The sequence below is a fragment of the Sinocyclocheilus anshuiensis genome, unplaced genomic scaffold, assembly GCF_001515605.1.
Source record: "Sinocyclocheilus anshuiensis isolate Anshui unplaced genomic scaffold, SAMN03320099.WGS_v1.1 scaffold1003, whole genome shotgun sequence".
NCBI classification, from domain to species: domain Eukaryota; kingdom Metazoa; phylum Chordata; class Actinopteri; order Cypriniformes; family Cyprinidae; genus Sinocyclocheilus; species Sinocyclocheilus anshuiensis.
The window spans coordinates 385,239-397,738 of NW_015542495.1; the positions used below are offsets into that span (position 1 = coordinate 385,239).

General features: G+C 36.0%; 1 protein-coding gene across 1 annotated transcript in view; it reads left to right on the forward strand.

The window, feature by feature from the left end:
- Positions 1 to 12,500, forward strand: part of LOC107694143 (voltage-dependent L-type calcium channel subunit alpha-1C-like) — a 132,931-nt gene that overhangs the window by 79,817 nt on the left and 40,614 nt on the right. The window contains 4 exon segments of the mRNA XM_016493748.1: positions 10,125 to 10,264; positions 10,950 to 11,089; positions 11,598 to 11,759; positions 11,842 to 12,044. Coding sequence (XP_016349234.1) covers positions 10,125 to 10,264; positions 10,950 to 11,089; positions 11,598 to 11,759; positions 11,842 to 12,044 — 645 coding nt within the window.

Consider the following 12,500-nt stretch of genomic DNA (forward strand, 5'->3'; position numbering starts at 1 on the left):
AAAAAAAAAAAAAAAAAGCCTATTTCATGTTGATTTTAATGTCATTATGGCTAAAAAAAAAAAAAAAAATCTCATTCTTGTGAGATTGCTGTAGAGTGGGCAAAACTTTATATACATATTTAAAATAAAATTAATGTTTTATAAAACTAAAAAGATTGTGTTTAAGACATTTTACTTACATTTTACTACTTTTTTGTAATTTTGAGGGTTTTACTGTTGCTGTTTTTTTTAAACCTGTTAAAAAATACATACATATACGTATATGTCTATATATATATATATATATATATATATATATATATATGTGTGTGTATACATATATATATATATATATATATATATATATATATATATGTGTGTGTGTGTGTGTGTGTGTGTGTGAGAAAGGTATATTCACTCGACAAGCTCGCGTATCTGCGCCGCTGCGCGCTCAATCCACTCAGCGTGCTTTGTTTGTCAGCTCGCACACACCAGCTATACAGGCGTTAATATTGAATGTTTAACGTTATATTCATTGCATACATATACTTCGTAGTAGACATCCTTAACTCCATTCTGCTGTCTGTCTATAAACAGTAAAACACTCAAAAGTACAGTAAAAAGTAGTAAAATGTAAGTAAAATGTCTAATACATTATGATTTGATGATCTTAATTGTCATGAAAATAACAATGCAAAAATAATTAGTGATATTGTAGAGATATTGTAATAATGCTAGAAAGTAACAGTATAATTAATAGACTAAAATAGTACACATGACCCTTTCTTAAAATATAATACTATTTTTGCACTGCAGGTGTTTGACTATATCCTATTGCAGGTTGTGTGTTTGCGAACTTGGCTTCTGTTGATCGATAAGTCTTCTGCAGAGACCCCTGGTCATCAAAGCAGAGAAGGGGGGAGCTGGGGTCCTCTGGGATGGAGACCCGGCCGGCAGACACCTGACAGCCTAAAGCTTTAAATCCAGTAGTGGATATACTGCTGAAACCAATGATTCTGTACATGTCTGCGTGTGTGATTTATGACCGCAAACATGTGCACAAGCATCTGTGTGCTCACGGGTGTATGTCTGTATGCGTGTGAGTATCGGATCTCTATGAGTCTAGGCATGTAATAGAGCTGGTGGCTTTAGTCCCAACAGTTTACGGCTTCCTTTAAACCCCCCTTACTTCTCTGTCTGTGAGTCACTGGAACGGCAGAGTGAGTCATATTGCTTTAATCATGCCGTAGAGAAGCTGTCCGACAGATGGATAGAGAGAAAAAGACAGAAGGAAAAGGCAAGAAAGAGAGACGCTCCATGCAACTTATCCATTTATCTCTCCTAATGTATATATGATGCAAGTTCTTTACTATTTCATAAGCCAGGAAATCTCCTTTTCTATTACTAAGTCACACATTACTGTATGGAGGTAACAAGCATGTACCACTTTAATCTTGGGATCGTTGGGATTGTCTTTATCGCTTTTTTACTTGACCCAGCAGCAAAACAGTACGTTACACTCCACCCACCCAACCTCCACTGTCAATTAAAAGACTAACAAGATTTTCTTCCATTCAGAAAAGCGGCGCTGCCTCGTCCATCCTTGATGCTGTTTTCATACCCGGTCTCCTCTCCTGCTGGCAGCAACATCCTTTACTGTCACGCCGTGTTCAGTTTCTCATGAACAGGAGCGGCGATACGCTGTCTTCCGTAACGGTCAATGCAATTACCTAAACTTACAAAATCAACAGTAAAACCCTTTATTTATTGGTGATTCCATACATTAGTGGAACTTGCAAGACAGGCAAGAATCACTATTAAGGCACAGTCACATTTACCGTCGTTCAGCAATTTTTCATCTGAGAAATCCTGTCATTTGTGTCAGGATCCTGTCATTTCAATCCAAGCAATCTACATTTTTTTTGTGAGAGTGAAAAGATTTCCCCATGCTGATTTCACAGCAGGTTCAAGTTTGTAATTTCTAAAGTAATAGAAATAAAATTAATGCAATTTATTTTATATTATTTATATAATATTTATAAAAATAAATAATATTTGTTGAAAATTGAATTTTGATCATTTTAATTATTTAAAATGTTTAAAAAGTGTGGGTTAGGACATTCAAATGGGTCTGTACACCTAATATACACCATAGGACCACTATTGCAACCATTCAGCATGAATTAAGCACAAGAAAGCACAAGTTATATTGTCCTATGAAGATATAAAAATTCACTTTTTATGTTTAAAATTGTGGAATTGTGAAAATGAAGTAAATATATACCCAGGCCCAGTTACCTACCAAAAAGACCCTCCTGTTTAAGATTAACTGACATAAAAGGAAATCAATTTCAATTTCATGTTCAAATTGTACATCATGTTTGCTCAAGAAAAATGGTTTAGTGTGAAGCTGAAAAGGTGTGTGTGTGCTTCTGATTCTACCTGAGACTGATAAAACGGCCACCCAGCATACAGACATACACACACTCGTGCTTAAGAACTCGAAGCTGCAGATAATTCTGTTCCTATGGGACAGAATATTTTTGGTACCTGCTGAGACAGATGGAAAGAGACAAAGAGAGAGAGAAAAGGGAGGGTATACAGATGAGTATGTGGTTAATTTTAGAAAGTGGTGTGAAAAATGCAGCGGAACAGAGCCTCCTCTTTTCACAGTTGCTCACCTCCGATTGGTCGAACTTTGCGCAGTGATCCCTTTTGGCCAATGAGATGTATCGTCATGAGAGTAATAGACCCATCGGGGCCCTTCCTTAAATATACACACTCAGAGAAAATATGATCCCGCCCCATGTCGATTATTATTATTATATTAGTGTAGGAGAGTGGGTGGAATTTGGCAGTCATTTCAGATAGTGTTTGAGCACTGCACCATAAATAATTCCTCTCTCAAACACACACACATACACACGCTCTGGGCTGCTGGTGTCGGTGCAGTGCGATGATGAATAAACCCAGTGATGTTATTTCTGGAGAAATTACGACACTGCCAGAACTCCCTTCATATCTGGTTTTAGCACAGATTTCATTTGGTTATTTTGTCTAGGTTTTTTGGGTTTAATCCAGGAACATGGGAACATTTGAAAAGTGGGGGAGGCACATTATAAAAAGGTAGCTTGGCTCATGAAGTTCGACCAGTAGTCTTACATGAAAAAAAAAAACGTTGGTAAAGAGCCACAGTTCTTAGTAGGATTGCTGCCTACCATTTGCGCATTACCGTCACAAACATTTGGCAGAGACTTTATCTGAGTTTTCAAGTTGTTGTTTACACCTCAGCCAAACAAAAATTGAAACTTAAAATTATACTAATTCAAATTTATTATTAATAATAAACTGACTAAAAATGTGTGTGTGTGTGTGTGTGTGTGTGTGTGTGTGTGTGTGTATATATATATATATGTGTGTGTGTATATATGTTTTTATATCATATAATATTAAATAACAATATTAATTAAATATTTGTAATAAATCATTTAATAATAATAATTTATTGTTTAATTGTTTAGGAAGTGCAGGTTATGAGAATAAAATTATAGAAATTATAATATAAATACCAAATATAATTACAACCATTGTTAATCAATAATGTTGTTTAAATAGTCAAAATATAGTGCATAAAATATAATTAATAAAAAAGTGAAAAATAAAAAATTATAATTATTGTATAATTTGATAATGAAAACATATTTAATAGTTTAATTATTTAAGAGATGCAGGTTATAACAATTATATGAAGTATAATAAAAAAATTATAATAATTCTTAATCAAATATAATTAGTAAAATAGTACAAATATAATTTATTTAAAAATAATTAATTTTTTAAAGTATTTAAAGTATTTAATAATTTAACAATACCTAATTATAAAATTGTTTAATTATTTAGAAAGTGCGATTTAGTACATATCACAATAGTGAATAAGGGGATATTCACCTATTTTAGTCATTTTACTACAGAAGCTGCATGATAGTAACTTTGAGTCAAAAGAATAAAATGCAACAGATCTGCCATATTATGACCATAAAGGCAGAAAGCATCCTTGTGTGTTGACTAAAGGTGTATTGAGCACGCATGTGGGCCGTGTAACTTCCCATCATAGCGAAGCGTGCTTCCACGCATACGCAGGATTCACAGCAGGCCGCTGCGTCCCGTCGCAGCCATGCTGCTGCTCACCAGCTGTCTCCATGGAGACCAAGATGGGCTCTGGTTGTCTTGGAAACTGACAGCTGCATGCTGTGGGTTTTGCAACGTGTACGGCTCCTGAGAGCGGTATTTAAAGGGGTCATATGATGCTATTTAAATTTTTCCTTTCTCTTTGAAGTGTGCCGCTCACTCAGGCCCGCCGGCCTCCACTCACGCTAGCCCGCTGTGTGAAACTACTTTGTTTGGCCTTCCAAAATAGGACACGACTAGAAATCAGCTTTGTACGTACAGTCAATATTTAAACTCGGGACTTCAACTAAAATCTCTAATTCGTTATGTCGTTTCTCGCAGGTTCTTCGGCCACATGGGAACATAAGCCGAAAACACACACACACACAAAAAATGTTTGTATAGACCGTTGTGTACCTAAGGAACAGTGTGTTGCCTTGTGACATCATTTGTCCGTCAGAAATGACTTGTAAGTGGTGGTGGGGTGTCTGACATGGCATCAGCTGACCGCAAATCCTGTTACCTTGGTTACAGACAGACTGGGCATAAAAGTAAGGTCACAGAGATCGGGAGGTTCTGTCCCTCGAGCGGCTCGCTGTAATTTGATTGCCTCGTGGCCCCGTTTGTGCACCCATCACAGAAAATTGAATTATCGTGACTGTCATCCAGAGAGACGCACAGCTCACCTCTCCTGTCTTCATCCTTCCATCTCTCCACTCCTCCTCTCATTTACTCCTCATTTTTGCCTCTCTGCTCCTTCCTTCCTTCTTTTCATGTCTTCTCTCGTCTATTTTGTTGTTCTTTATCATTGTTTCTCACTTTTGAGAGTGGAAAAAGAAAGCGGTGGGTTGAAACTGTGTTAAACGACATTATTGCTGTCTCTGAATGCAGATGAGATGAGAGTTAAAGGAATACCCAAAAATTAATATTGTCAGTATTTAATGACCCATATGCTGTTTTTATTAGTAGTACATAAATGAGATGTTTGAATAATCTTTGTACTTTTTTTGTCTATACAACAACATTTCATAGTGCTCACTGCTTACAAGCTCCAAAAAGGACAAAAAAGGTTACACTCTTTTTTCAGTACATGTACTTACAGTGTACTTACCCAAGAAAGTACTGGTAGTACAAGGTAACTACCTGGGTTAAAGTTAGATTTAGGGGTAGGTAGTACTTAGTTATTACCCAGTTATTGTAATTGTATAATAAGTACATAGCATGTACATGTGGAACAGGACTGTAAAATAAAGTGCTACCCAAAAAAACAAAATAAAAGTACACATATTCAAACTGGTGCAACACACAAAAAACTAATGACGTCAAACTTGATGGTACTCGTCAGCGTATCGGTTTTGGTTCTGAATGTGAATGCAGGTCTACGAATTCCCTATAGTACGGTGGCCGAGAAGTGCTAAACAAATCACAATTCTGAAAACAAAATAACAAATTACAAATGCAAATGCAAGTATAAAAAACAAAATAACAATTCAGAAAGCACAACAACAATTCAGAAAACATTATAACAAGTCAGAAAACACAATGACAAATAATCCTGCTATTTTAACATAATGTAAATAGGTATTTGCACTTAGCTGTATTTTTAGCAATATGCTATTTACACTATTTTCACTTAGTGTAAATAGAATCCATTGCTAATACGAGATTTGAAAAGAGAGGAAAAAAAAGTTCGGCAAAAGGCGGGATCGAACCCGGGTCGAATTGTGATTTGTTTTGCACTTCTCGGCCACCGTACTATAGAGACAGGGTGATGGAAAAAAAATGGATCGGAGAAATCTTTATATTACAGTTGCTTTGCGTTCGCTCTCAAAACTTTTGTCTTCCATCGAGATCGTGAAAGTTTCTCAGGGGCACACAATTTCATTACTGTCGGATCCAATATAGTCGGCACAGCATCGTCTTTTAGTTTCAGTCTTTCTGAAAATCCTGTGTCAAATTGTGCCTTGTTTGTTAACAAGTGGTAAAATGAAGTAAAAAAAATGGACAAAGTTCCTACTGACGCGGTCTGGAACTTTATTAAAAATAAAGTTCATCAAATAAAGTTTATCATTTGGTTTCTACGTAGATCTACATTTGCCACCCTCATAATTTACACTATGTGTGTGAATCGGTGGGCGGGGCTAAACAGGCAGCGATGTAGAAGCAGGCGTTGATCTTCTTCTGCAGAGGCGGTGTTTAGCCACACTATTACATCATAAAGTGGCACATTCCACAACCTGTCGTTTTGGCAGATTGGGCTTAATATAAGCTGTTTCTAGACTAATGAGAAAATTTTGATTTCTGAAACTTGCAGAATGTTTTTATAGCACAATGACCTCTTAAATGTCAAAAGGTCAAGGGATTCATGACACCGTTAAACATGGTCGTTGTTGTACAGGGCAAAAAAACAAAACAAACACTGCTTAAAGATTCACCCAAAATCATCCTTTTGTCAGCACCAAAAACCTTGTGGGCAGTACACGGACACTTCAGACACTTCAGGCATCCTGAGTTCGAGTACTTTCCCAGATGCCATCCCCCTCTCTTTCTCACATTTCACTTCCTGTCCACCTACTGTCATATCGAAATAAAGGCATAAAACTTTAAAAATAAAATGCAAAAAAAAAAGAAATCATCTTTTGTGTTCCACTGAAAAATAACAACATAGGCTACAGGTTTGGAAATGGCAAGTATAAAGAATGATTTTTGTAAAATTTTCTTTAAATTAGTTTGAAGTTGTATGTATTTGGTCAGTCATTACATTATGTGTGTGTGTGTGTCCAAGACAGGACTGAGAGAGTCAGCGGGTTTTGGATCAGAGAGCGCAGGGATGCACTGCGCCAGATGCCTCTGAGTGTGTGTGTGTGTGCGTGTGTGTCTGTCTCTGTGCCAGCTGGTTCAAAGGAAAACGAACACGTCTCGCCTTCTAAGAGTCTTAATAATACATTCTCACTCACACAGATATCTTACGCTACTCCAGGCTTAAATTGACCTTTTTAAATGTGCTATTGCTGCAATTATGGGCATGAGTAGCCCTGTAAATCGCTCTCTCACTCACACCGTCTCTGTCTCTCTCGCTCTCTCTTCGTCTTTCAGAGAGCAACCGGTCAGTCTTGCTGAAGGATATGCAGCGTAAACTCATAATTATGATGTATAAGTAATATAAAGCACACCATCACATAAACTCAAACACGCACCCAACTCTTTATCTTCATTGTCCTCACAGATATACCATACAAAGATTAGATATGGAACTATTATGATATGATATGCGTGTTATTGTCCCCTGATGAACTGATACAGATGTGTTTAGCAAATATAAGGCAGCTCGTGCTGAGAAAAGTTTTGCAGAGAATACCAGACCCCTGCAGTAAGTGATACTTTGTTTAAAATGGGTCTAATATAATTTTTTTTTTTTAAATGTAATTTAATTTTTTTGCCCTGAGGTCCACATAATGCTAATCAATTTTTACACTCTAAAAAGCACCCATAATTTTATTTTTCATGATTTATGTACAGTTCTTTTTGCATGTGAGATAAGCAATTGATTTCCTCATTGATTTTGGAAAGGTTTGAGTTGTTTTCTGTAGCTTAGCTACATAAATGGTTTCTTTGGTCTGAGATGTACTGGAAAGTTTTGAATTCTGAAAGTTACAGGATGTTTTAATAGTTTTCACTTTATTTTAAAAGATAAAAGATTTCTCATGAGTGCACAAGCAAGTCTTTAGTTAGAGACAAGCCTTATTCCTCTTCATTTTCTTCTACAGAACCATTTTGCCAAAGATGTGCAGGAAATAAGAGGATTGTGGCAGGTTTCAGGTTTTGTTTTTTGAATGGATCTGGGCTGGTGACCCAAAACTCAAGGGCCTAAACTTGGGTTGCGAAGACCCATGCACTATTTGAGAACAGGTTGACGATCCCTGCAGCTAATGTATTGCGTAAGTGACTGTTGACAGACCGAGCCATGGGAATATTTCCGTCTCTCTCAGTGAGCAAAGCTGAAGCCCTTATTTTGCTCTGTAAACCCAAATGACTCTCAGGGGACTAAACCGTCTCAGAGCAACTCCCACGACCTCTGACCTCCTACATCCACACACGCAGCAAATCAGAAGAAAAGAGGTGAAGTCAAGCAGGACTGTATGTTAGACTGCCAGTGTTGTTTTTTAATGTCTTATCCAATCACATTGTAAAACACTGAGGGAATATGAGGACAGGACATCAAAATGAATCCATAATTAAATCTAATACAATAGATTCATATTTTTCAATGTAATTGTTAGCTGTTCTGTGTGTGTGTGTGTGTGTGTGTGTGTGTGTGTGTGTGTGTGTGTGTGTGTATGTGTGCGTATCTGTGTGTTTGTATAGTGGATTGCTGTGGTGTTGATTGCACTGATGACCGAGGTCTCTTGTCAGTAATTGAGCTTAATTAATTTAAGAGCCTCTGATTGATTCCAGATCTCAGAGTTTAGTCTAAAGTAAAGTAGGTGATAACAGCATCATTTAACCCTGTTTTTAAAGCAGTTGATTTATAATGTGGTTCCACATAAACAAAACACCTGTTTAATGAGTAATTCACCCCCAAAAGAATATTATTTACTCACCCTCATGTTGTTTCAGATTCATACGCTGCTGCTTTTTCTGCTGAACACAAAAATAGTTTAAAATTATCTATAAGTAATTGTTATTTATTATATTAGAACCACATATGTTATATTTAAAATTATATGTATTTGTCACAATTAATTATATATTTTTAAAATCTATTTGTTAATGTCAATTGTGAAATTTGTACATAGTAACACATTTATTGGACCAGACACAGTCCTTAACTAGCTACATTTGCTTATGAATGTGTTGCTTTGTGCTAGAATTGTAGTGACTAACGTAATTCAAATTTAAACAAAATTTGGATTAATGTACCATTGTTTAAGACGCATGATTTTTCCTCATCTGAATTATGCCGTTTTTATTTTGAGTGCAGTTCTGCAGTGAATTCTGTACCATCTACATGCATTAAAGTACTAAATTGACTAGTTACTTAAAAATAAGGCTTATCACAGTGTTCATTTCAATATCCTCTCCAAAAAGGAAATTGGCAACAGAATTTTTTGTATGTGTAATAAAACCCTCAGCTACAGTGTGATATTATGGTAATTTCCAAGTTAATGGTCTCCCTTTTGTGTAAATCAACTATTTTAATCTTTAATCTTAAGATACAGTCTCTAGGACTGTATCTTACCTGCTGAAAATTTGACTTTTTTTTGGTTTCCCATTGAATGTGTAATGGTCAGAATGTCATTTATAAACATTTATAAACTGTTGTCTCTTTAAAGGCATTTATCAAGAATAAAAACACATTCAATGTGATACATTGACTTATGGAAAGAAGATATCAGTTATTATAGTCTCTTATATTATTAATCTTATTTTTATATTATTATAGCTACTTTGTCTATTTAGTGATTTAATCTGCCACAAGAATATCATATATTTTAATGTATTTGAATGTTTTCGTTTGAGGATTTTTTTCAGCAACTACTGATATGCAGTCAATTTGATTAATCATGCAATTATTTTATTCCATTTTTTAAATCAATTGACAGCTAGTTAAAACAAATCAGGTCTGATATCCCTTTTCGTCGTGTGGAGATGAATGTCTGTGTTGTGATCCTCACAGGAAAGTTGTGAGACAGTCAGCAAAGACTTTGAAATTCATCTGGCATTTACAGACGCAGCATTTCTGCTCTATAATCCACTCGAACGCGGTGTCTCTGGTGCACCGACATTCTGTGTGTTTGTGTGTGTGGTATCTGTTCTTTTCTGATAGGCCTGATCTGTAATAAAATGTCATCCAGACAAATGGCTCAGTACATTTTCTGATGTTGGTTCAGAGCTTCGAGCAGCTTTATGCTTAAAGATATTAGAGCTGATGCAATTAGAGAACTAATATCCTCTTTGTCTCTGTTTTGTCTGTCTAGGAACGGGTGGAGTATCTCTTTCTGATCATTTTTACAGTGGAAGCATTTCTGAAAGTTATTGCGTACGGGCTGCTGTGTCACCCTAATGCGTACCTGCGGAACGGCTGGAACTTGTTGGATTTCATCATCGTGGTGGTTGGGTGAGTACAAGCTCCCGGTGTAACCTGCAGTAACCCCTGAGACATAGGAACATGTGCCCTAATCCTATCCCTAACCATATAGTAAGTACATGTAGTTAATTAATATTAATCAGTACTTAAAATAATAACAACTGTAACAAGGACAGCTTAAAATAAAGTGTAACCAGAAGTGTTATGGAATGTAATGTTTTAAATATGAAATTATGTTCATGAAAGATAGAATGATTTATTCAATTCTAAATATATAAAATAAAAACAAATTATAAAAAATAAAAATGAACTTTCTCTAAAAAGACTTATCTAAAGAGGCTAAAATATATAATTTATTCATTAGTCTTTATTTTATTTTATTTGTATTAAATAATTAGTATAACTAATTGCTAAAGAGGCTAGAATATTTTATTTTATTATGTTATTTTCAAATATAATTTAAATGTGCATGGTATTGGTAGGTATGGTATGTAAATGTTACATGGTAGTGTTTCAAAATAGTGTTAACTTTAAAAAGAAATGAATTGTAAATTACAAAAACAAAAAAAAAAAACTATGTTTAAAAGCATTTTTTCCCATGATTTGCATTTGCTGCATTCAGGGAAAAGTCAAGACTGCTTAGTTAAAATATGTTTTAACCTGAAATGTAAAATGATAATGAGTCAATAACGTCCTCTTTCTATCTCTCTTTCAGGCTCTTCAGTGCAATATTAGAGCAGGCCACTAAAGGGGATGGTGGGACTTCAATGGGAGGCAAGGCTGCAGGGTTTGATGTAAAAGCCCTGCGAGCCTTTAGAGTGTTGAGACCTCTGAGACTCGTATCTGGAGTACCTAGTGAGTACACACACACACACACACACGCACGCTCATCTGATGACTGTTGAGTAAGTCGTCCATGAGTCAGGACCGAGAAACTGAGAGAACACGAATTTAAATAAATTTCCTTCCTGTAGGAGGATCTGAAACGATTCGAGAATCAGTAATCACAACCCAGAAATCCAGAAGTCAAAACTCTATTAAGCCATTCTTATCAGCATGTGTAGGCACAGATTTTATTGTTGTGTTGGCAAAACCATTTTCTTTCTGATTGTCAAATATTTTTTCATCACCTAAGTATAATGACTTTTAAACTGTATACTGTAATTGACCTTCTTTTTTCAGCTGTTTTGGCTTCACAATGGGATCATGATTAGCTGACTGCACATTATCATTTTATTATCGATAATATTCCGAGTATAAACAGTTAGAATATAAATGCTTCACTCACAAAACAAAGAAAACCATCCATGAGAAAAGTGATTATCTACTGTATTTTTCAGATTCCTTTCCTGTGTGCTTGCAGGTTTACAGGTGGTGCTGAACTCCATCATTAAAGCCATGGTTCCCCTCCTGCACATCGCTCTGCTCGTTCTGTTCGTCATCATCATTTATGCCATCATTGGCCTCGAGCTCTTCATGGGCAAGATGCACAGAACCTGTTTTTTCTTCAAAGATGGACACAAAGGTCAGGATTTTAGGAGTATTTGTTCCTTCCTTGTTCTAGTCATTGGCTCCAGATCAACTGACAGAATCCTGTTTTCTTTCAGGTCCTATATCTGAATTGAAGCCGGCCCCCTGCGCCCCAAACTCTGCCCATGGACGACATTGCACCCCGGCCAACATAACACAGTGCATGATGGGATGGGAGGGCCCAAATGATGGAATCACGAATTTTGATAACTTTGCATTTGCCATGCTGACTGTGTTTCAGTGCATCACGATGGAGGGCTGGACTGACGTCCTTTACTGGGTGAGTCTGCTCCAATAACGGTACACTACACCTAATGACTGTATAAGCACACATGAATGAGGTAGGGTTAGGAGTATCTCCCAGTGTCTTTAGTTAAAAAGAGGAACCCTATTGGAATTTTTTTCCTAATTTGGAACAAATCCTGTAATCCTGAACTGTAAAAATCAAAAAAGAATTTAAAAAATGTTGTGAGAATTTCAGATTATTTAATAGGATCTTCATTCTTAGTTCCAAACTAAAATGGAAATTCTATTAGGAATCCACATCCACTTTTGCGATTTTTATTTATTTATTTATTTTGTTTATATGTATTTTTATGACTAGGTGAGTGGTGTGTATGTTACGGCTCATAACACAATACGTACGAGTCACTGGCCCAGGCCAGTGCTGCGTTGCCACTGAAAATTTGACATTCATTAATTTTGTACATCCATTTTTATACCTTGCAAACTTAAA